The sequence below is a fragment of the Meriones unguiculatus genome, chromosome 16, assembly GCF_030254825.1.
Source record: "Meriones unguiculatus strain TT.TT164.6M chromosome 16, Bangor_MerUng_6.1, whole genome shotgun sequence".
Taxonomy (NCBI): Eukaryota; Metazoa; Chordata; class Mammalia; order Rodentia; family Muridae; genus Meriones; species Meriones unguiculatus.
The window spans coordinates 37,612,551-37,637,420 of record NC_083363.1 but is presented as its reverse complement, the minus strand read 5'-3'; the positions used below and the strand labels follow the sequence as shown (position 1 = coordinate 37,637,420).

Sequence of the window (24,870 nt, the reverse complement as noted above, 5' to 3'; positions counted from 1 at the left end):
GCTGGTCTTAAGGGGTCTTTCAAGTGTGGATTAGATTGTTTAGGGAGCCTCAGGGTAGAAAGTGGGTCACTGGGAGCAGGCCTCTTGGCTTTAAATGCCTGGTACTTCTTGACATTTTGGACTGTGGATACATGACCAATCAGCCTCCTGCTCCTACCACAGTGCCTTTCCTGCCTGCTGCCATGTCTTCTTCACTGTGGTTAACCGTATCCTCTGGTACTGTGACCCAAAAATAAACCTTTTCTCCTTTAAGTTGTTTTTGTTAGAGTAGTTTGTCACAGCAGCACATAACCCCCATTTCATAAAGAAAGAGACCTCAGGGATCCAACTTGCTCCTCCCCTTCTTGAGGCCACATCAGGAAGGCAGCGCCTTACCAGATGCCTAATCTGTCAGCTTCATGGACTCCGTATCCCCAGCCTCCAGAACTATGAGAAGGAAATTCCTTTTGCTTATAAGCTACCCAGCCTCTAGTATTCTGTCATAGAAGTCTGAGGAAACAGAAATGCTTCCATATCTGCCCATTATCATTGACCTGAAGGCATCCTTTAAAAACTAAATTTATGTGAGCTGTCTGTTACTGCTAAATAACTTACATTGGAAATTTGCATACAATGATTAGAAAACACTCCCCACTTTATACTTGAGGTATGAAGATGTAAAGGATTATGATGTGTGTCACTAGCTCTCAAGTGAGTCAACAAAACAGAATAAGAGGGAGAGGGAGAGAAAGCAAGAACTGGGATAAATGCTGTCAAAGAGGGAATCTAGAGGAAAGGTATTCAGGTGTCTGTTTTATAATTCATGCAACTTTTCTGCACATTTTGAAAGTTTTTACAGTTGAGAGTTAAACAAGGCAAAACAGCAGTTCCTCATTAGAGTCAAACAAATGGTTTAGGACAGAGACAGTGTCAAAGATAGAGAATTAAAAAAAAAAAAAACCACCAAAAAACCCAGCAATGCAGAGGGTGGCCGGAGGTCAATCAGTGCATGCTTGGGGGGCACATTTCTGCTCAGGGTTGTCTTGGAAAGTTGGAAGCACCTGTGGATAGAGGGACAGCATTAAAGAGTGTGTTCCCTCACAGGCCCAACAGCTCTCAACCAATGCATTCAACCCTAAGGGTGTGGTAAGGACTACTGCCCAGAGGACCCCTGAGGCAGAAGACACACCCACTCCAGGAGAGGCGCTGCCGCAGAGCTCCACGGGAAGCCTCCCAAGTGACTGCCGTTTCTATACTTTTCTGAGATTTCTTGAACCTACCAGAGGGCAAAACACTCTGCAGGAAGGGTGGCGAGGCCTGCCAGTCCTCAAGCTCCTCAACTTCTTTTATCTCATTCTTCAAATTGTTGGCCTTCTCCTTCGCCCAGAAAGGCAAGCTGCAGGAAAAACACAACCGTGCTGAGTCTGACTGTATGCCGTGTTAAAGCTACAAACACCATCCATGGATAAGGTACTACATACCCACACAGTTAACAAGGCATCCACCTCAGGGGACTGAAGGGATAGCTCAGTGGGTAAAGTGAAAGACCTGAGTTCGATCCCCAGAACCTACATGACAAAGCAGGGTGTGGTGGTGGTGTGTGTGTGTGTGTGTGTTATCCCAACAGTGGAGAGGCCCTATCTCAAAAAAAAAATAAAAAAAGATGACCAGCACCTAAGGATAACACTTAAGGTTGACCTCTTACCTCAAATGTAGATTTTTAAAAAGGCACACCTAAACACAAAGTGACTAGAAAGCAAAAGAATGACCTAAGATATATTAGCTAAATGCAAATGAAACAGTTGTCATCTTAATATTTATAGATATGGATAATGAGAGTAATGCAATTGTATAAACCCATTCATCCAATAACAGAAAAAAGGCCACCTGAAAATTTTGCTTCATAATTGAGGAAATGGGCAATCCAAGTAGACAGAGCACAGTGCTCTCAACAAGTCTGAAGAGCCAGAGAAACGTCATTAAGAACCCATCGAAGCACAGAAACAGCAGGGCAAACTTGTGGAAAAGGAGCTACGCAGAAAATGAGCTTCGAAAATTATAGCAGCCCCCTTGAGTTTTGCTGAATGTTACAATGATATGTATGTACAGAATGGGATGCCACAGGACAATGGTCTACTGTGAGCTATGCTGAATAGTTTTACGTCAACCTGACACAAGCTAACAGGGAACCTCAACTAAGAAAAGGCCTCCATGAGATCCAGGTGTAGGCACGCCTATAAGACATTTCCTTAATTGGTGGCTGATGTGGGAGCACTCAGCCCATTCTATGTGGTGCCATCCCTAGGCTGGTGGTCCTGGGTTCAGTAAGAAAGCAGGCTGAGCAAGCCAGCAAGTAGCATACCTCTATGGCCTCTGCATCAGTTCCTGACTCCAGGTTCCTGCCCTGTCTGAGTGCCTGTCCTGACTTCCTTTGATAATGAACAGTGATGTGGAAGTGTGAGCCAAATTAACCCTAATTAAGACATGGGCTAAATTGTTCCCAGCCCTCACAGAAAACTGAAAAATTATTCTAGATCCCACCAACTAAGCTAAAGACTCTTCATTGATTACTCAAAGCATTTGATAAAGACTCCAAAGGGAATGGTTAGTTACTTGAAACTATCCTTATAGAAGCCCTAACAACAGTCAAAACATCCTCAAAAGCATCACACCTTTAAAATCTAAAGATCAAGCCAGGCAGTGGTGGTGCACACCTTTAGTCTGAGCACTTGGAAGGCAGAGATGGGTGAATCTCTGGGTATGAGGACAGCCTAGTCTGCAGAGCTTCCAGGATAGCCAGGGCTACACAGAGAAACCCTATCTCAAAATAGATAGATAGATAGATAGATAGATAGATAGATAGATAGATAGATAGATAGATAGATAGATAATACAATGTAACATAACATAATAGAAAAACCATATACTGCTTGGTATTTTACAATTTATACCAACAAATATATATGCTTATGTTTACAAACAGCAACTTAGAAAAGCTGAAATAGTTGGGTAGGATAGTAAATTAGGCAGTTGCTGGTATTTTGAATATTCTAGAACAGTGTTTACTAAAAAAAGAATTTACAGACATGAGAAGGTTAATTATGTATTGTAAGGAACAATGAAGCATAATGAAGGCATTAGAGATGCCACGTTTAGAATAAAAGGCTTTTATTCCCTCCCAGCTCTGCGGTTTGCTACTCCCACTGAATCCCGGTGTGTAAGACTCGGGAACACATGCCCACCTCACCATACTTACATGAGACTCTTTGTTTTCAAAAATAGAGAGAAAGAGGGAGGAGAGAGGGAAATAAATACATGTGGCAGAGCAAGAGTGTGAAATCAGGGGGCTGGGGAGATGGTTTAGAGTAGTTAGGAACACTGGCTGCTGTCCAGAAGACCCTGGTTTGAGTCCCAGCCAGCACCCATATGGTGGCTTGAAACCATTCGTAACTTCAGGTCCAAGGAATCCAAAACCCTCTTCAGGCCTCTCCAGGCACCGGGCGCACACATAGTACAAGGACACACATGCAGGCAAAACACCTCCAGGCATAATTTTTAAATTAAAAAAATATATATGTTATTCTATAAGCATGAAACTAAGGCCACTGAGATGCTCAGTAGATAATGGCTCCTGCTACCTGTTATAACAGCATGAGTTCACGCCTTGACAGCCACAGAGTGGAAGGAGAGAACCAACTCCCTAACGCAAGACACCCAAGCCTCCATTTGCACATAACCTTTCTTCCTTAATTTTAGTATATGAATGGAGGGATAGCCCTTTCCTCAAACAGAGGTGTGTTTTACTGGCTTTCTCTTTGGTTTTGAAGCTCTAACCAGGTTCCCCACTTGCAATCATTAAATATGTGGTTTTCTTTTCCAGAACACTCTAATGTCCTGGAAACAGGGTATCTTGTCTTTTGGCTTCATATAGACTTCCCTCCCAAGCACATCATGGCATCTGGCGTGTTGGCCAGTGTCATATGTAGAATTTGTCCCCCTCCCATTGCCACAAACCCTTGACCTCAGTGCCTTCCCAACTGCACACCTTATATACTGCCCTGACCCTGCTGCCAGGACCCTGCTGCTTTGACTGTCTGCAGGCTCCTCTGTAGGAGAAAAGTGTGTCATTTTCACAGAGATAACATCACTTGGTTGAGGACACTCACTTGGGAATTGGTGGAAGAGGCTCAAGTGGGATAAACGTATCTAATTTTTTCTCATAAGGCACCCTGAAAAACAAAACAGTAAAAACAACATAAAATTGCTACCACCTCTTAAAAGCATGGAGAGCAACACATGTCCAAAACATGTCCTACCTTCTGGTATCAATTCTTGAAAGTGAGCTTCAAAACTGTACAGGGAATAATGTTTAAACTTTTTATTATGTTTCATCAAGATCATTGACCCACCACCACATGACTGGTTTCTAAATGTTTTCTTTTTTTTTTTTTTTCCTTTTTATTTATTTATTTTTTCTAAATGTTTTCAATATAATACAAAGCTGTTTTTTGTTTTTTTTTTTTTTTTTTTTTTTTTTTTAGTTGAATGACTCTCTCGTTGCAGGATATTTGATCCCAATGTGAGCCACAAAATTGTGAACTGTAAAACCCTGATTCTTTGGTGTGCTTGAGCCCTAACACACACCTTAATCCAAGAACTTTCTGCTTATTGTAAACAGGTGGTTATGGTGTGGTTCACCCAGCCCTAGCACACACCTTAATCCAAGAGCTCTCTGTATACCAGATCTAATAAAGTTAACCCTAGATCAAGAGGCAGAGCTAGAAACCAGCTGACAGAGATTAAAGAGTAGGAGGAACTTTGAGTTGAGGTGTATTTAAGGCAGCATGGAGAAGAAAGGGCTTTTAGATTAAGCTCTGGCTTTAGCTCAGGCTTCATCTTCTCTGATCCCTGGCTTTTTGGGTTTTGAACTAGCAGGCCTTCAGCCTTGAGTTTTTTGGCTTTTTGCTCCTGGGCTGTCAGCTGAACTAGTAAGCCTTTTGGTTTTTTTTTCCATCCAGACCTCAGCTGAGAAGGAAGGTCAGCTCGTTACTTTCTCTGCCTCACTGAACTAGCAGGTTTTCACCCTAGCATCCGGCTTCTGTGTCTCTATTGGTAAAATAGAACAGTTGGGATTTTCCATCATTTAAACAACACTCTCTTCTCTTCGATCATATTATCCTAAGTTCACCTCCACCTTTAAAGTCAACCCATATACTAGTCACTAACAATCAGACTTGGAATGGAAGCTCTGAAGTCTACAAGTGTGTGATAATAGACATCAGACAAAATGAACAACTGCTATTTCTGGTTCCATCACCTTTTAAAAATACTATGCCTGCCCCTAGAGGTGTTGCAGGTATGGCTGCCGTGTCACATGCGTGCCGTAGGTGGCAGAGAGGAGAGGGCCTTCATATATGCTCCGTGTTCTGACCTGAGGACATCCGAATGATTAGTAGCCTAACCCTCCCTGAAAACAATGGAGACAAGCAACCCTTGCATGAGGCCACTAGGCAGGCCTGAGCGAGGATTGAAACCAAGATGAGCACCGTACCGGCGCCGTGGGGCCCAGGCAGGGGGCTGGTCTGACTTGACCACCAACCTAGTGCAGCCCAGGCTTGTGGCAGTGGGTCCAGACCATGCCCAAGATGCCCCCTGCCCTGTGCCATAAGGGATGAGATGGCCCCACGCTCAACCAAGAGGAGCAAGTGGTGGAGAAGTGGAAGAGAAAGAGATACAGAAGGATGTGGGCACAATGAAGAGAAGCAGACATGGAGACTCAAGGATAGGGAGGAACAGCCTAATATGAGTAGCCAGTGATGCCACCTGCCACCTTGGTGGGATCCGTCTGGGTCCATGGCCGTGCAGAAGCAGGGGTCTGTTACCACCAAAGACCAGACAGGCATCCCTTGTCTGGGCTACCTCCAAGGGACATGTTGATGTCTAGGGCTGTGCAGAACTGGCCCCGCCCCTCCCCTGGACATTTCAGGAGAGCTGACCCCACCACTAGCCCACTGCAGTACACAGGAAAGGTGGGCTTTGAACACTGTGATAGTTGCTGGTGAGCCAGCTCCGAGAGTACGAGCATGGGAAAGCCCTCCCTCGTCCCTCGCCACCTCTGGCAGCTGGGAGAGCTGGCCCTGTCCTTCACAGGCTCACAGGCTGCAACACTCGGTAGGATGGGCCCTGCACCTCTCCTGGGCAGCAGGGTAGAGCTGACCCTGGTTGCAGAGGTTGTGGATGAGCCAGCCCCTAGGGTGTGAGAGCAGGAGAGCTGGCAGGCTGGCCAACTCAGATACCTCAGGCCAAGATCCAGCGCTTTGGATTGGCCCACCCCAACTTCTACCCCATCGATGAACTGCTGGAGTGTGTGAAGACACTGGTCCTACACATCCAAAACTACAGGATCTCTACGATGGGACAACAAGATATCCAAGAGGAGTCCCAGTGGGTTCCAGTGCTAAGGAAGCAGAAGCCAGATACCTCGTACCAGACCAATGACCTATTGCAGTGAACATTTGCAAGCAAAAGGTGTGGACAAAAGTGTGTATTGTGTGACACTGTGACACACACAGCTTCCACAATGAGATTTGTTTTTTTCTCTGTTGAGGGTGGGGTTGCGAGGGTGGAGGGCAGGTATGAGCGGAGAGTGAGATGAATGGGATTGGGGTGCATGATGTGAAATTCACAAAGAACCAATAAAACATTAAAATTTGTATGTGGAAAAATAATAGGACAGTATAATACATTTTATGTTTCTATACATGTGTATGAATGGAAATGGCTTATATTCTTCTCTCTGTTACCTTCTCTTACCCCCTCCCCACTGTTCCTCTTCCTTCCCACAAGTAGTCCCCCTCCCAGAGACTCACACAATATATAATACAGTATTATATATAATAAGTACAATATTATATATAAGAATATATATTTGCCTTTTTAAAGTATGGTGTCTTTTTGGTGTACGAGGGGTTGAAGGTAAAGCTTTGCACACCTAGGCAAATGAGCTATATCTCCAGCCCTTCTTGTGTCTTTTACCATTTCAATTACACAAGAGTGTGTAGACACAAATTAATTAAATACAAACTTTTAAAGGAATTTTCACTCCATTGTATCTTCCTGCTGTCCACCCCTTTAAAAATAATTTCCATACGGGGACTATGGAAATGGTTCAGTTAGGTGTGAGACTTGCTGTGAAGGCAATAGGATCCGAGTTCCTAATCCCCAGCACCCACATAAAAACCAGGCACGCTGGTGTGTGCTTGTGACCCCAGCATTAGGGACAGAGACAGGCAGATCCCAGGTGCTCACTGGCCAGCTGGCCTGGCCAAAATGCCAAGCTTTCCCTTCAGTCAGAGAGATCCAGTCTAAAAGCACAATGTGGCAGACAACAGAGAAAAACAGTGTCTTCCTGTAGCCTACACACACACACACGAGTGTACACATACAGGTGCACACAGACACACACACCAGGGTACAGAAGCAGAGTAAATAACGGGCTAATGCAGGAAGGTTACTTCACGGGCGGCAGAGAGCCTTTCCTGCTAACAGAATCCCCGTGGAACCAGCAGGCACTCACAGTGAGAAGTTGACGGGGCGGCAGAGAGCCTTTCCCGCTAACAGAATTCCCGGGGAACCAGCAGGCACTCACAGTGAGAAGTTGACGGGCGGCAGGGTTGCTCCTCCTTTGAAGAACTCTTTACTCTGTTCTGGGAACATGTAGGGATTATCACCTGGTGTTAATTTGGGGATGCCGTTTCTGGGGTCGATATCTGCGGGAGACATTTGAAAATGCCCCGCATCAGGCTGAAGCCGACGGCCTGTTGGCTGGGAGCGGCGATGTGTCGGGGAAAATCAAGTCTTGTTATCCTGCCTTGGGAAATCCAAGCTCACGGAACTTCTTCCCCTACGCTGGGTTATCGGCTACGGTTATTTAAAAACATGGAGGGCTGCAGAAGAGGGGGTTTGGGAAGTCGTCCCCCGGATGTGGCATGGCTGTTGCACAGGTACGCTCATAGCAGCTGTGTGGGATCTGCACAAGATCAAGCCTTTTAAAATGTTCAGTATGGAGTGCAGGCAGCTTCTAAGGCCCTAGAACTGAGGATAGCTTCAAGGGGGAGGGAAGGTCACTTTTATTTAGGAGTGTGGCCACATCCTTGGTCGACCTCACACCCATACGTATATGGACAGCTCCAGTTGAGAATTAAAACATAACTAAATAATTTTTTTTCAGAAGGAAGAATAAGGTTGGAAAAGATACGGGGGCGGGGTTCTCTCTCTTTTTGACATGCAAGATATGTAGCTTTTATTTTGATTTTTTATTGTTTCATTTGACTTTATTATTTTGTGTATGTGAGTGTTCTGCCTGCATCTGTGTGTGTGTCATCTGTGTGTGTGCAATGCCCTTGGAAGTCATAAGAGTGTCAGATCCTCTGGGGCTAGCGTTTGCAGAAGGCTCTGAGCCACCGTGTAGGTGCTGAGGACCAGACCCGGGTCCTCTGGAAGAGCAACCAATGGTCTTAACCGCTGAGCCATCTCTCCAGCATCCTAATTTTTTTTTTTAAATGCTTTTATTATTCTTTGAGAATCTCGGATAATATATTGTAATCATATTCTTTCCCTTCCCCCAACTCCTTCCAGATTCTCCCCACCCTCCAAACGCACCAAACTTCATGTTCTTTACCTCTATAAACACACACTCACACACACAGACACACACACACACACACACACAAAACAAAAACATGGAATCTAATTTATGTTCGCCAAGTACTCCTGAGCGTGGGTTGACATACCGACTGTCACTCCTTTAGGGGGAAAAAACTGATTTTGCCTCTCCCAGCAGCTATCAGTTTCAAACAGCTTCTTGACTGAGGGAGACTTGTGCCCACTTCCCTTCCAACTAGCTTGAGATCATGCAGGCCGTGTGCATGCTGTCTAGTCTCCGTAAATCCATACACACTTCTGCCCTGCTATATCAAGAAAATACTGCCATTGTTCATTTTTCATGCACCGCCTCTGGCTCTTGCAATTTTTCTGCCCCCTTTCCAGCATATATCCCTGAGCCTTGGAGGAAGGAGAGTGATATAGACATCTCATTCAGGCCTAAGCGCTCCAAAGTCTCTCCCTTTGTCAACATTGTCCAGTTGCAGGTTAGTTCTTGTCTACTGAAAGAAGAAGCTTTTCCGGTGAGGATTGAGCCCTGAGCTGATCTAAAGTTCAGGTTGGAACTCTGTTTTGGAACAGGGTTTCATGTATTCCAGGCTGCCGTTGAACTCACTGTGTGGCCGAGGTGGACCTGATTGTCCCGAAGACATCTCCCATCAGCTGGGATTACAGGCATGGGCTATCTCGTCTAGTTTGTGCGGTGCAGGGGATGGAGTTGAGGCTTCGTACATGCAGGCAAGCACTCTACCAACTGAGCGCCTTTTTATTCCATGATTTATATTTTTAAAACTAAAAACAGAGAAGTGATCATCATAAGGTATTGAATTTGCTACTTAAGAGGCTGGGTATGGTGGCACACGCCTTTAATCCCAGCACTCAGGAGGCAGAGGCAGGTGGATCTCTTGAGTTCGTAGGCCAGCCTGGTCTACAAAGTGAGTTTCAGGACAGCCAGGGCTACACAGATAAACTCTGTCTTGGAAAACCTAAAAATAAAAAAAATTAAGTTTTAATTAAAAAAAAAGGAATTTGCTACTTAAACTCATTAAGTTCTATTTATTATAGTGGTCTGTGTATATAACATTCCTGGCTTCACCTCTGACACAAGGAGTAAAATATTTGAGTGAAAAAAAAAAGTAAGTTGTGTACATTCTGGATCTTAAATGGCTTGCATTTCTCTTTTTACATGTATGTGTGTGTAAGATATATGTACATTCATGTTTGTGTGTGTCTCACTGAACTCACTTGACTAAGCAGGCTGGCTGGTGAGCTCCAAGATCATCCCTGTCTCAGCTTCCCCAGTCCTGGGGTTCAGGAGGACAGCCACTACGCCTGGCTTTTGGTGGAGACACTGGGGATCTGAGCTTAGGTCCTCATGCTTGTTCACAGCCGTGTCCCAACCTGCATGTCCTCTCTTCATTTTTCTTAATTTTACGAATAGAAATGTTTTGCCCACGTGCATGCCTGTGCACCGTATGTGTGCCTGGTGGCCATGGAAGTCAGAAGAGGACATCAGACTCCCTGCAACGGGAATTACAGACGGTTGTGAGCCACCGTGTGGTGCTAAAAAATAGAAACATGTCTTCTGCAAAAGGAAGCCAGGGCGCTTAACCACTGAGCCATCTCTGCAGCCCTGAATTTCCCCTCCCTGAGCAGGAAGTTTAGGATCAGGCAAGGCACAGGACCCCACATCAATGGCCACACTTACAGCTTCCCCAGGACGGCTCTCTGAGGGTTCTTTATTTGGACAAATCAAAGCCTCAACTTGAATATCCATTTGTCCTTGACAGGAGTTTTACAAGAAATGTTGCTACTTATTTCTCTTTGCACAGCTTCTATTATTCATCACTGAGGCGTTGGCTGCCTCCTCCTACATGGGTATTTCTATCAGGATGGACCATAACTGGTCCTCTGACACTCAGCAGTCTCTTAGAATCAGAAGCCTATTCTGAGTGAGTTGGGGCAGAGAACTCTCCAAGTTACAAACTAAGGTGATACATGGATTTAGATATGGTGTATGTATAATATTTTTTATCTTACCTTTGATTAAATGAAAAATAACACTATATACTTGATGCTAAAGCTTACTTTAAATGTACATGACAGGTGGCAGCCAACTGAATCATAACATTATTTCCTTCGGACTTCAATGAGGCTTCTATTAATAACGCCCTGAAAGGACTCCTCTGGTGACTTAAATGTCACATTAGCATTTTGTGAGAGCTAGAGAGAGACGAACGTGTGCATCAGGATGAACACAGAGCCCTGCGTCAAAACCCATCACCTGTCAACTGGGCCTTCTGCCTTCCTGTCTTCCTGGCTGTGCTGTGGGCAACAGGGTGGCCCTGTGAAGCTGTCCCCAGCCAGAGAGCCGAGGCCACAGAATCGCAGCTCCAGGCTTGTTTTCTTTTTTTCCCCACCTTTGGTGGAGTGAGACACATTACCATATCTCTTCCTCCCGAGGGTCTTGTCCACTGTCCTCTCTGCCACAGACACCTTGTTGCCCCGGAAGACCCCGTTGAAGAAACACTGCTTTCCAACATGGTAGGTGTGGATGTTGCTGCTGAACCTCGGATAAAAGGTCCACTCAGGGCGCTGCCCGTCTTCTGCAAGACATCAGAAACCCTTCCGCTAGCCCTGCTCCAGGCCCTCAAGGCAATTAGGCAACAAGTTGTAAAAGCTCCCCAGGCTCTATTGGCCTACAGCCTTCTCACATATACACTTTTTTAAAAATATGTGTGAGTGTTTGCCTGCAAGCACATACGTACACCACAGGAATGTAGTGCCCACAGAAGCCAGACGAGGGTCTTGGATCCCCAGGCTTGTGTGACAAGCACTTTTCCCACTGGGCCATCTTTCCAGACCCCAGCCTTGATCTCTTGATCCTCCTGTTTCAGCCTCCTGAGTGCTGAGATTACAGGGGTGCACCACCACAACCGCCTTATAACCTATCTCAGTGCATATGAGCCCCTTCGTCTACATCAGGGGTGGCATCAGACTCTGCGGAAGTAGGCACAGAAGGAAGAGGAGTGGGAGGAAAGCTATTCAAGAAGCTGCTCGGTTGTTTCTGTTCTCCCTCACCTGCAAAAAACTAAAGCTACAGAGGCTGGGAAGGGTCATAACAGCATACAGGCACCCATGGTCAGCCTCCCCTCTGATGATCATGGAGAGAGAGTGCTCAACCTAGCCCAGCCACCACATCCTATCTTGGTGCAGCATGGTGTTGGCCCCACGTATGTGCACCACAGGGACACACAAAGGAAATCACTGTGCCACCTCAGGCTAGTTACTGGCCCTTTTGGTGGCCCGTTCATTGTTTGAAACTGCTCTTATAAAACTAATTTTATTGACTTTGAACAACGAAAGAACCTAGTAGCTGTAGAGCTGCAGGCTCACTAGCAAAGAGCAAGAGCTGAAAGGGAGGTCTGGGGAGGGACTGGGGGAGGGGGTCTGTTTCCCATGCTCCATTTCCTGACCTCGTGTGGCTTAGTGAAGAACTGAGCCTCTCCATGATCCAGTTGGTTTTGGTCATAGTATTTTATCACAACAACAGAAAGGTAACTAATACAGAGGCTGGAGAGATGGCTCAGCAGTTAAGAGCACTGGCTGCTCTTCCAGGGGACCCAGGATCAGTTCCCAGCACCAACATGGTGGCTCACAACCATCTGTAACCCCAGCAACAGGGGATCTGATGCTTCCTTCTGGCTTCCATTGGCTTAGACACAGACCAGGTGCATATACATGCATACATACATGCAAGCAAACACTCATATACATAAAATAGAATAAATCTTCTAGGAAAAGAAATATAACTAAGCAAACAAGCCACGTCGACCTAAAGCAGTGTCACAGGAAACAGCCTGTGATCTCCACAGCCTTTGAGGAAAATACTTTGCAGACCACAGCTCAGTCTCCACGTGTGTGTCACGTGATGACTTGAGAAATGCATCAGTTAGGCTGCTTCGGTCCTATTTGACTACCACAGTGTGCTTACGCAGACCTACCCAGAAGGCCAGTGTGGTAGCTACAGGTGTCGACCGATGGGGTTTCAAATCACCCAGGATGAGTATCTCTGAGCACACCTGTGGGAGTTTCTAGATTGGGTTAGCAGAGGTAGGAAGGCTAGGGTGTACACCAAATCCTGGGTTGAATAAAAAGGAGAAACAAGCCGAACATCAGCCTGTGTGTGTGTGTGTGTGTGTGTGTGTCTGTGGCAAGTGTCTGTCTGCCTCTGGGTGTATGTGTGTGTGTGCGTCCTTCCGTCTCTCTTTCTCTCCCTCTCTCTCTCTCTGTCTGTCTCTGTGTCTTTCTGTCTGTCTCTGGCTCTGTCTCTCCTGACTGTGGACAGTGTGAGCTGCTGCTATGTCTTCCCCTCTGCCATGTGGACAGTTGAGTCAAATTACACCCTTTTCAAGTTGCTTCTTCACAGGTGCGAAAAGCAATGAGAAGAGTTGTCCACTCCATGTGGTTTCTTGATGACATCAGTTATGCCTGTCCTAAGCAGAACGAACGAGGAAGCAGCATAGCCACGCATGCTGTCCTGTGGTTAACTTTCTATTTTGTGCACACGTGTGTGCGTGCGTGTGGGCTGTATCACTGCGGTGTGAGCCAGAGGATGACATCCAGGAGGCGGTTCTTTCCTTCCACCATGTGTGCTCTGGGGATCAAAACTCAGGTGGTCTTAGCCGCAAGGGCCTTTGTCTGCTGAGCTGTCTTGCCCTTAATTTCTTGTTAGGAGTAGAGATTAAGTACACTTTAAAAAATGGTATAGTGTAGGGTACTAAATATCTAAATCAGTGGTGTAGTTACTTCTATCAGCTATGATGTGTGTTAGGCTTTTATATAACCGGTCAACAGTATCACCACAGACATAAGTCACATGTGTGTTATGATATTAGGAAAGCTATGACATCACTAGGCAATAGGAAGCTTTCAGCTGCATCATATTTTGGTGGGACTACCGTCATGTATGTAGTCCACAGTTGGCCAAAGCTGCATTGTACAACATATGACTGCTTTTGTGTGTATGTGTGTATGTACGCACAGGTCACATACACGTTTCAAAGTTCAGCACTTCACCGCTGTGGGGCAGAATCTTGTTGGGGAACGTCGAATAAGAGAGTTTATATTCTACACACTTCTGTATTGCTTTAGGACCTTTTAGGGCTCTTGCATGAAGGTGTTTCATTTTTGAAAACCCTATGACCTGGGCTGGAGAGATGGCTCAGAGGTTAAGGGTACTAGTTCTTTTAGAGGTGCTGAGTTCAATTCCTAGCAACCTCATGAAGGCTCACAACCATCTATAATGAGACCTGGTGCCCTCTTCTGGCCTGCAGGCAGAACACTGTATACGTGATAAATACATCTTTTTAAAAAGGAAAAGAAAAGAAAAGAAAACCATGCAACCATACCTCCCACAGAAAGGTCCTGGGAGCAGAGGCCTGTGGAGGAAGGCCTAGAGCCTACTCACTTGTCTGTGACTTAAGCAGGGTGATCTCCTCAGGAGATATTTCCTTCTGGACTCCAGGCGCTGAAAGTTTAGAGGAGCGACTAGACTGTGCAGAGGAAGAGGAGGAGGAAGAAGAGGAGGAGGAGGAGGAGGACTTCGGACACGGCCACACACCAGTGCTGGAAGGCAAAGGGGCAGGGTTAGAATCATCTCGGGGCTGGAGCTGCCAGTCAGACTTTGACCTCACACTAGCAGTACAGGCATTCACAGAAACAGGACTGACCTCGCTTCTCATAAACCCCTGAGTATGGGTTACTGACTCACAGCCTGAAGGTACTGAAACTTACTCAAAAGATGCATGCTTTCAACCTGCCAGGTAAAGGTGTTTGCCTGAGTTTGATCCCTGGTAGCCCATATGACAAAAGGAGAGAACCAACCCCTGTTAGCTGTTCTCTAGCCTCCAGGGGTACACTCTGCCACACACTAGACAGACAGACAGATAGATTTAATTCTTTTGTTTGCTTGCTTGCTTTGTTTTGTTTTGGATTTGTCTGTCTGTTTGTTTCTCTGTGTAGCCTTGGCTGTCCTGGACTCACTTTGTAGACTAGGCTGGCCTCTAACTCACGAGCCTCCTGCCTCTGCCTCCCTGAGTGCTGGAATTACAGATGTGCTCCACTAAGCCTGGTGGGGCTTTTTTTTTGGGGGGGGGGCAGGGTTATTTGTTTGTTTGTTTTGTTTTGTTTTTGAGGAAAAAAAAAAAAAACAAAGGGATTAAAGGCATGGATCACCACCACCCGGCTCATAAAATGTAATTTTTTGGAAGCCGGGCGTGACAAAGCACACCTGTAACCCCAGCACTCTGGGAGGCAGAGGCAGGCAGATCTCTGAGTTTGAGACCATCCAGGTCTACAAAGTGAGTCCAGGACAGTCAAGGTTACACAGAGAAACCCCATCTCGAAAACAAAACAAATAAACAAACAAAGGCAGGCTGGATTGATAGCTGGTCAGTTAGGAGCATTTGTGGTTCTTCCAGAGGTCCTGGGTTCAATTCCCAGCATCTGCACAGCAGCTCACAACCACCTCTAACTCCAGGTCCAGGAATCTGATGCCCCCTTCTGGCCTCCACAAGCACCAGACACACACGTGATATGTAAATACATACATATTTAAACAATTTTTAAAACACCAAGGTACTAGCTCCTCGGAAAGCAAAACACGGAATTGCTACATAACCCAGCAATTCCACTCCTAGGTGTATACTCCAAAAAATTAAAGAGACGCTTGGGCAGACACTTGTGTGGAGTACACTACGAGAAAGCAGTAACACCAAGTGTCCATCGACAGGCAGGTGAATGGTGGTTCGGCACCTGCTTCCACAGAAGGTATAACTCAGCCTCGAAAGGAGTGGGGTTCTGCAACACGCTGCAGCGTGGGTGAGCCTAGAAACAATTATTCCAAAGGAAAGATAGGACACATCACTGTGACTCCGCTGTGTGAGAGCAGGGAGTAGGTGAGAGGTTTCCTGGAGCTGAAGAGGGAGGAAGACTGCTCAGTGGCTACAGTGGTAGCTGTAACATGCTCTGGATGTCCTTAACGCCACTTCACTGTGCACTTATAAAGGCGATAAAATGCCTTTGTTGGGGCTGGAGAGATGGCTCAGCTGTTAAGAGCACCGGCTGCTCTTCCAGAGGTCCTGAGTTCAATTCCCAGCAACCACATGGTGGCTTACTGCCATCTATAATGAGATCTGGTGCCCTCTTCTGAGGTGCAGGTAGAACACTATGGCAAATAAATTTTTTAATGCCTTTGTTATATTATATGTATTTTAAAGATAGAGTGTGTGTGTGTGTGTGTGTGTGTGAGTGTTTTGCTTGCAGTGTAAGGGTACCATGTACATGTGGTGCCCATAGAAGCCAGAAGAGGGCGTCAAATCCCCTGGAGTTAACGGGGGCTGTGAGGCACCATGTGGGTGGTGGGAACCAAAGCCAGGACCCCTAGAAGGGCAGCCAGTAGATAGATGATAGATAGTTAGATAGATAGATAGATAGATAGATAGATAGATAGATAGATAGATAGATAGATGTTTAAAAAAACAAAACAGAGGCCCAGAGAAGTGATGAAATTTGCTCACATTCACACAGATCATCAGTGGAAGACTTGGGATTTGAACCTGTGGAGCCTAACTCTAATGCTCTTGTCTCAGACTATCAGCTTCTTGCTCAATAGGTCACCCCAATGATGTCGACTCCTCCTTCAGACCCCCGACGCACACACTTACTCAGAGAGAGTCAACACCTTGGCGAAGCCTAGGGGCTCAATGACTCTTGGGCCTGTTCCATCGGAGGACGAAAGGCTGGCCTTCCTGTCCAGACAAGAGGACGTCCGGTTGGCCAGGAAACCCTCAGCTTCTAGAACATCGCTGCTCTTGGGGCCTGCAACACAAACACGGCCATTTAAGTATGCTGCTGCAATGCCCGATGGCCTGTCTTATTTCCTTCATTCTGTTTGCAAAACAGGGGAGGTGGGGATCTGTTGAGATGGCTCCGTGGGCAAAGGGGCCTTGCTGCCAAGCCTGACAACCTGAGCTTGCCTCCCAGATCTCCCAAGGTGGCAAGAGGGAGCTGCCTCCTGAGGTTGTCCTCTGACCTCCACGTGGGCACCTTGGCACATGCACCCCTGTGCTCACACACACACTAAATGCTAACATTTACTATTTGCCGTGTCCTGGAGATCATGTTAACCCCTTACACATATCCTATCGAGCGCTCTTAAGTGTTCTCATGCACTTGCCTGGGTCAGGAAGAAAACAAACAGCTAGAGCCAAGTTTGGCAGCGGTACTGCGCCTGCCTCCACACAGCTCACCAGCCCTGAACTGCGCAGAGGAGGGGTCTGAAGCAGCGGAGTGTCACCGTGGGCTGTGTGGACACCCCGGTACACCTCTCCAGGGGGGTTGCCCATGACAGGGTGAGCGAACACAGCTGGCGACCGTGATCTGGAGACGTGCCTTCAGACACGTCCACATGACACTGCCCGTTACCTAACCGCTCGTTCGTGAACATATGGCACCTAGAACAGTGCCTGGCGTGACTCAGAACTCAAGCAAGTGTTTCAGTGAATGCGTGTAAAGAAGTTTACAGGCTGGGGATGCCGTTCAGTTGGTAGTGTGCCCTGCCTGTATCAAAAGGAGGAGAAGGAAGGTAATTCTAACCCTCCCAGCCACACTTAATGACAAGAGAGTCCTTCGAGTCTGTGGCTGTCATATGGAGATACGAACCACTCCTTGTTTTAATTTTGCTGTATGGTTTAAGTTTTGTAAAGGTCAATCTGTTCTTCATCATTTTACAGGCGTGTGTCCTGTGTGTTCAATTACCTTTTAAGAGTTGTTTTATTATTGTCAGTTATGTGCATGTGTGCATACCTGCATGTCTCTATGTGCCCCACATGTGTGCAGGCACTCATGGAGTCCAAAAGAGGGCATCAGACCCCCTGGAGCTAGAGTTACAGGTGGTTGTGAGTGACCTAATGTGAGTCCTGGGAACGAAACTCCAGTCCTCCACCAAAACAGCAAGTGCTCTTACTGGCTGGTACGCCTCTCCACAGCTCCACCCCACTTACTCTTTTAAAGGCCAGATGAGTCGGTGCTATAGTTCTTTGTGAATAACTTCACAGAGCACAGAAGCTCAATAAGCACAACGTAATCACTTGTGACCATCTGTCTGTTGTCTGTTTCCCATGATCCTCTTTGTTCTCCAAAGCCCGGGAACCTTAGCCTCGCCTACCCCATTCTGACTTGCCCAGATATAGGCCATTTAATGAACCAATCAGGGAAATGTTTTACACAGGTTTACACAAACAAGGATGGATGGGTGCATCCGGCAAGCAGTAACCAGATCTTGAGTGCCGGTTAGCATTGGATCAACCTCTAACACTGAGACAAAGTTAAAGCCATTGAAAGGGACAGGAAAAAGACAGAGCTGTGAAAAGAGCAGGACAGTCTCCAGCAACCAGAGAAGGAACCATCTTTATACTAGGCTACAAAAGAGCCTGTGTGTGTGTGTGTGTGTGTGTGTGTATTCCACTCAGACCTCAACAACACAAAATCAATATTAAAAACAGCCCCAAGCCAAAACTCCACCGTAAGTTTGGGAGTTCAAACCATACTGCTGCATAATTCATAAAAAAAAAAATCATAATGGAACTCACATTAGCGCCCAATGGACTTAGGTCCTATGTGCCAAAACCTATGGGATTCAACTAAAACAGTAATTAGAAACATGGATTCTTAAATACAAATACTGTATTTCCTTGAGTAGAAGACACTAGCAATTTTAACAACGTTGTTTCAGGCACCACAGAGAACAAAGGCTGTCAGTTAAAGACACAATGCTTAATGACCTGGAATTCTTTTTAATTCTATTTTATGTGTGTGTGGCAGAGTGCATATAAATGCATCCTGTGAATGCAGGTTCCTGAGAAGGCCAGAAGAGGGCATCAGATGCCCTGGAACTAGCTTTACAGGTGGCTGTGAGTCACCCAGTGTGGATGGTGGGAATCAAACTCAGGTCCTCTGAAACACTGAGCCGTCTCTCCAGCCCAAATACCCTGAAATTTTTACGTTAGATCCTTTATAATTGGATATAGGTTTTAATCATACTGTGACGTGTACATGCAAAGAATAATTGTGGCTGGGTGATGGTGGTGGCACGCGCCTTTCATCCCAACACTCTGGAGGCAGAAGTAGGTGAATCTCTGGGTTTGAAGCCAAGCTGGTCTATAGAGAAGTTCCAGAACAGCCAGGGCTACACAGAGCAACCCTGTCTTGAAAAAAACCAAAATAATAATAATAATAATAATAACAACAACAACAATAAATTGTTACTATATTCTTTTTCTTGTTGTTTTTAGATTTTTTATTTACTTTTATCTTATGTACATTGGTGTTTGACTGCATGTATGTCTATGTGAGGGTGTTAGATCACCTGGAACAGGAATTACAGTCAGTTGTGAGCTGCCATGTGGGTACTGGGAATTGAACCCAGATCTTCTAGAGCAGCCAGTTCTCCTAACTGCTGAGCCCTCTCTCCAGCCCTTGTTTTTGTTTTTGAGATGGAGTTTCCCTATGTAGCTCTGGCTGTTCTGGAACTCTGTAGACCACACTGGCCTCAAACTCAGAGATCCGCCTGCCTGTGTCTCCTGAGTGCTGGGTTAAAGGTGTGTGCCACCACTTTCTGGCTTGGCTAAAGTATTCTTACACATTCAAAAATCTGGCTACTGAATCATTTTCCAACTCAGTCACAGATTAGTCTGGAAACAAGAGACTCCCTGGAAGGATCAACTTTGGAAAGTTGTCCTCTGACCTCCACAGGTGTGCACAGACACAGCAGCTGAACCCTAAGGATAGTATCAGAGGGTTGTAATTATCATCACCTGGGGAAAGTTGCTATGCCCTCCTTTCCTGTAAATATCTAATGGAGGATTTCTACCTCACTTCAAACCACTTAGTTCCTGAAGAGAAGACACAGAGACCTTTTAGATTATAACAAGCCTTACGGCACTAGAGCTGGGCCATATCAACCCTCTGAGCTATGTTGCTGTTTCCCTGCCTTGTGTCCCAATATTACTTGCATGATTGTTCCTGCCTGTGCTGCTTCTGTTCCATCAGGCCAGCCTTCCTGCCCACATGCTCATGGTCCACATACAGCCCCATGGTGACTTCCTTCCTTTCTGGATTTTCCTCTTGCTACCTCTTCTGCTTCCTCCCTCTCTCTTTTTCTTTCTCTCTCCTCTCACTCTCTCTCCTTATGGCCCTTCTTAGACCCCAAGCCTGGGAACCTAATCTCTGCTTACTTCTCTTCTGCCCAGCTATATGCTGTCAGCGAGTTTATTTAACCAGTCAAAGAGTATTGGCTCTGTATCTTGGGGTCGAGTAATTAACAACTGAATGCATAGCACCAGGCCAACCTCCAACAGAGAGTCTTGCCCCTTCACAACTATTTTGTCTGTGTTGTGATTCAGGGATATTTTAAAAGTATTACATCATCCTGACCAGTGAGCACTGAATTACTTTCTAGTTTTCTTAACAAGTTTTACAGTAGCAACACTCAAATGAAACAGTGATGCAGGACTTCTGTGATGGGAAAGTTTGTCTGGTGCAAGGATGGTCAAGAGTCATCTTCTAGCTAAATGTCAGAGTCTCCATCTCAAGCTGATTACAGAATTTCCCTAGGAGTATCCCTGTCTTGAACGTGTGCTGGGGACATTAAACATGGCCTCAAGGTGCCTCCTCCTGTCCAAGCAGAGGAAGAATGCATTCTGACGCTAATGTTGGCAATGCTCTCGGGAAGTCAATTACCTCCCCATGCCCAGTTCCCAGCCCCAGCCATTTTTTGCTGCCTAGCTCAAAGGCTGTGGTGAGGAATACTAAGCTCAAGGTTCATAGGGGCCTCCGGAAGTTCACCATGCGTCAGGAAACCTGATGTTTTGATGCAATAAATGCCAAGTAAGCAATGACTGTCTACAACACTGTAGGATAAGAAAAGATTATACTATCTTTAAAAAAAAGTGGGGGGCTGGAGAAATAGCCTAGCCATTAAGAGCCCATCTGCTCTTGCAGAGGACTAGAGCACATCTTCCAGCACTCTCTTCAGGAGGCTCAGAGCCACCTGTAACTCCAGCTCCAATGGGTCCAGCGCCCTCTTCAGGCCTCCATGGGTGACTGCATGCATGTGCACATATCCACACACATACGTATTAATTTTTTGTTTTTCAAGACAGGGTCTTACTGTATACTGTCCTGAAACTAGCTCTATAGACCATGCTGGCCTCTGACTCAGAGATCCGCTTACCTCTGCCTCCTGAGTGCTGGGATTAAAGGTGTGCACCACCACTGCCCTGCCATATTATTTACTTTTTTTTTTTTTTTTTAAGACCAAAAGAAGATTCTGGAGACCAGAAAGAAATTCTGGGGGAAAGGGAATTTGGAAGAAAGTCTGTGTCTTTGATGCCATCTGCCAACCTCAAGATTTCCACGTTTGGGCAGGAACAACAACTTACATAACAGAAGGGTGTTCTCACACTTGTCTCCTCAGCTAACTCAGACCCCTCTGTCTGGCAGGGAGAAAAGTAATACAGCGAACCATCTTAATAGGAAAGGTTTTTAAGTTGTTTTTTTTTTTTTTTTTTAATATAGTTCCCCAATTCCTACTTTATCTGCTCAACAAGCAAGGGAAAGATCTAGGGGGAGTGACTATTTAGAACCCTGCATATCAACCCCACAGCAGCAAGGAAAGTCACAGGCCCTCCCTGCTGGAAAAGGGCGTACACCCACACACTGGACAAGGAGTTAGCTTGTGGGCCCCTTCCGTTCCCCAAAGCCTAGACTCTCTGTCGGACTGAACCCTCGAAGTGTCATATGGAGACACATTGAGAGCAGAACCCCCAATCACAAAGCACTGGTCCTCCCTAGCTCACCCTGAAAGTGGCTTCCTCCTTACTCCAAACCAGACCGGAAAAACCTAACTTTAAGTTCTGAAGCTTAAAGTTAGGTTCCCAGGGATTGGCAGTGTAGCTCAGTTGTCAGAGCACTTGCCTAACATATAAGAAGCTCTGGGTCAGGCCCAAGGCCGCAGAGGACCAGACCTGTAATCCCAGCACTCGGGAGGTGGGGGCAGGAGGATCGGAATTCAAGGTCATCATCTGCTACCTGGTGAGTTTAGGTTAATACAAACTATATGAGACTGGGAAGGAAGGAGGAAAGGGATGGGGAGGCAAGCTGGGGTCCCAGCACCCTCTTCTCCTTGCTAGAAGGAGACATGGGACCGAGGGGACTGTGGACAAGGTGAGACCTCTCCAGCCCCTTTTGCAGCACACTGGCCACTGAACTACAGTCGTGACAGCTTGAGCCTGGACTCACGCCGGAGGGGTTTTGGGAAAGTGTACTGTCCTCTAGATTCTGTGCCCTCAAGAGAACTGTGCTCCCACCCTTCCTCCTCCACCTTAAAAGCCAATTACAGAGTAAGTGCACCAGCCATTATTTAATTTAAACCTGCCTTCGAGTGCTCACAGTTTCCAGCTGAAGTGCCCCATCCAATAAGCTGTATCACATATCTACTAATATCTGAGTGAGGGAAAACCAAATGGATGCGGGCAGACTCTAGAGGCGAGCAGAATCAGGTCAAGGCCTAGCCTCAGTATTTATTGAGCAAAGCACCAGGCGGGCAGCTCAAGCCTTCTGGCCCCCTCAAGCCTTCTGGCCCCCTTTACTCCTCCGCAGTGGGCTTCCCAGCTGTTAGGAGTTCCAGTCAACAACACATTCTAATCTCTGCTTTCTCCTGTGGTTGAGACAGGGTCTCATGTAGCCTAGAAGACTTTGAATGGATCCTCCTGCCTGCACCTCCTGTGTGCCCCTCTTTCTGATGGAATCCTCTGCCTAGCCCTTGAATGCAGACATGAGCTCATTGGGTATGTCCCCTAACTAGCTGATTTAGCTTGGTTCTGGAATTTTCTCCAGAACACCATTTTATTAAAGACTTAGTTCCCAGTTTGTCACACTGTTGGGTGGAACTTTTTTTTTTTTTTTTAAGTCGGAGGCCATGGAGGAAGAGAGAGTTCAAACACTTGCTCTCGTGAAAGACTGGATTTCTGTTCCCAGCATCCACATGGCAGTTCACAACCATCCATAACTCCAGTTCCAGGGCAGCCAACACCCTCTTCTAACTTCTGCAGGCACCTGGCACAAATGCAGTACATATACAAACACGCAGGCAAAACATACACATAAAATATACTTTTTTAATTAAGTAAGAGGTCTTGGGTCATTGGAGGATGCCTTTGAGGGGAAGAGTGTGTGACCATTGCTTTTTTTTTTTTTCTTCATTGTTTTTTGACTAAGAAGGAGATGCTTTAATCTATCACACATGATGTCACTATGATATGCCACCGGAAGTCCAAAGCAACTGGACCATAAACAGAAACTCTACTGTGAGCCAAGCCTACCATGACAGAGGCTTGTGATCCAGGAGGGTGGAGAATTCCAGGCTACCCTGGGTTACATAAGGAAGTAAGTAAGAGTGAAGTTCAATTAAAAAAAAAAAAAAAACACACAAACAAAACAACTATAAAGCCCTGAGTCCTTTTACCTCCACAAACTTACATGCCCACCCAGTCTTTTGATTTCTTAGAACTCAACTGTAGCTACTTTCCATCTTGGTCACGCCCAAGTCGCTTGTGTCTGGAACCTTCTCCGGCTCTCTAGAACAGGCTGCTCTTGAGATAGAGGGAAGATGGCATCCGCGTTTGCCATTTCCGGTACTGGTAGCCTCACCTGGGCGCACGGCGATTTTAAACGTGCAAAGCAACCGGAGACAAAAGATACTTGTTAGAAGGGCTGTCATTCAAAACCAACATACCCCATGAGCCATTGAGAGTCAAGAGGCAGAGCAAGGGGACCCTAAACCTCACTGGGCCTCCTAGCGCTGTTCGTGAGTTTAGGTGCAAAGTCCCCTCCCTCTCCCGGGACTCAGGGCTCCAGAGTACATGCCCCGCCCCGCCCTGCTCCAGGGTCTCTTTTCCACCCCTGAGTCCTACACCCACTTCCCCAGGGTGCGGGCGGAGCCCTTGATGTACCCTTGGAGTACTCCATGGAGGATATGGCCCAGCTCAACGCACCAACTGCCAGCAGAATGCCAGGATGCAGAGGGAAAGCAAGGGGGCTGCCTACCACCGCCTGCAAGGCTCCGTCCAGGGTTGCCAAGACAACGCGCCACTTCCTGGGGGCTTTGCTGCACACAGCCCTCTGTCCCGGGTCGAGGCTGGGGGGGTGGGGGGGTGGGGGTCTCAGGCGTGAGAGCTGCAGAACCTCACGATTTTGTTTCAGCTTGTGGCTCTTTTCCAACCACTGCCACTGCTGCCTCCGCAGCCACGGGCGGCCGAGAGCGACGCGCCCTCCGCAAAGCTTGCGGATGCCGGTTTAGAACTGGCCCTGATTAGATGGGATTCACCCGCCACTTACAGCTCCCTTTTCTGGGCCAGGCGCCCTGCCGGACGCTGTCTTACTTCAAGAGCCAGCTGCATTTTCAAAATAGAAAACTGACTTTGAACAAAGGCTCGTTCAAGGTCACCCAGAAAAGAGATTCACTCTCAAGTTCTGCCCTTACAAATCCACCCTTCTTCTCGAGATACAGATTAAAATTGATCTTTCTAGCCCTTTCCCTAATAAATCTTGCATAAAGAGGTGGGTTGTCCCTCCCCCACCCCTCCGCCCCAGACACAAGCTTAGGCTCCAAATTTATATTGAGACCTAGTTTCTCCTATGGTTAAGTGAAAAAAAATATGAATGTTTTAAGTAATTAATTTAAATACAATTTAAATACTCATTCCTATTTAAACACTCATGCCGTATGCATGTGCGTGCACACACACGTGTGGGAAAATGTTTGACTATGCATGTGCCAGAGGTCAATGTCAGGTGTTGTCCCTCATTGCGCTCCGCCTTATCTTTTGAAACAGGCCTTCTCACTGCACCGTTACAGCCGGACTGGCCAAGAGTGCCGGGCGTAGGATCTGCCTACCTCTGCCCGTGCCGTGTGGCTTTCGGTGGATGCTGGGGATCGAACTCGGGCCCTCACGTTTGCTCAGCAAGCGCTCTACCCACCCACCGAACCATCTCCGCAGAGAGCTTTGTTTTTAAGAATGTTATTGATTGTAACAGAAACAACAGAGAGACTGTAGAAATCTTGAGCATGAGAAGGCCAAATATTGCATAGATGGGAAAGGCTCCCTC

At 46.5% G+C, this 24,870-nt stretch overlaps 1 protein-coding gene and 1 non-coding gene across 2 annotated transcripts; one reads left to right on the top strand and one right to left on the bottom strand.

Moving 5' to 3' along the window:
* Nucleotides 1-633: 633 nt before the first annotated feature.
* On the bottom strand, nucleotides 634-23,901 carry Spats1 (spermatogenesis associated serine rich 1). The gene is made up of 9 exons (XM_060369672.1): nucleotides 23,809-23,901; nucleotides 23,278-23,412; nucleotides 16,368-16,521; nucleotides 14,111-14,268; nucleotides 11,085-11,246; nucleotides 7,628-7,748; nucleotides 4,146-4,208; nucleotides 1,260-1,375; nucleotides 634-1,040 (listed from the first exon to the last, which is right to left on the bottom strand). Exons 2-9 carry the CDS (start codon nucleotides 23,291-23,293, stop codon nucleotides 1,012-1,014), a joined length of 819 nt encoding a protein of 272 aa, XP_060225655.1. The 5' UTR covers nucleotides 23,294-23,412; nucleotides 23,809-23,901; the 3' UTR covers nucleotides 634-1,011.
* LOC132648465 (small nucleolar RNA SNORA17) lies at nucleotides 5,314-5,444 on the top strand. The gene has a single exon (XR_009586863.1). It is a non-coding gene; the product is annotated as a small nucleolar RNA SNORA17 (small nucleolar RNA).
* Nucleotides 23,902-24,870: the final 969 nt, after the last annotated feature.

Excerpts from the sequence above, each read along its gene's own strand:
- Spats1 (XM_060369672.1), bottom strand. Across the intron at positions 11,247-14,110 it reads CCTGCTTAAGTCACAGACAA|AAGACGGGCAGCGCCCTGAG; the intron begins GTGAGTAGGCTC and ends GATGTCTTGCAG. Across the intron at positions 4,209-7,627 it reads CCGCCCGTCAACTTCTCACT|GGTGCCTTATGAGAAAAAAT; the intron begins GTGAGTGCCTGC and ends TTTGTTTTTCAG.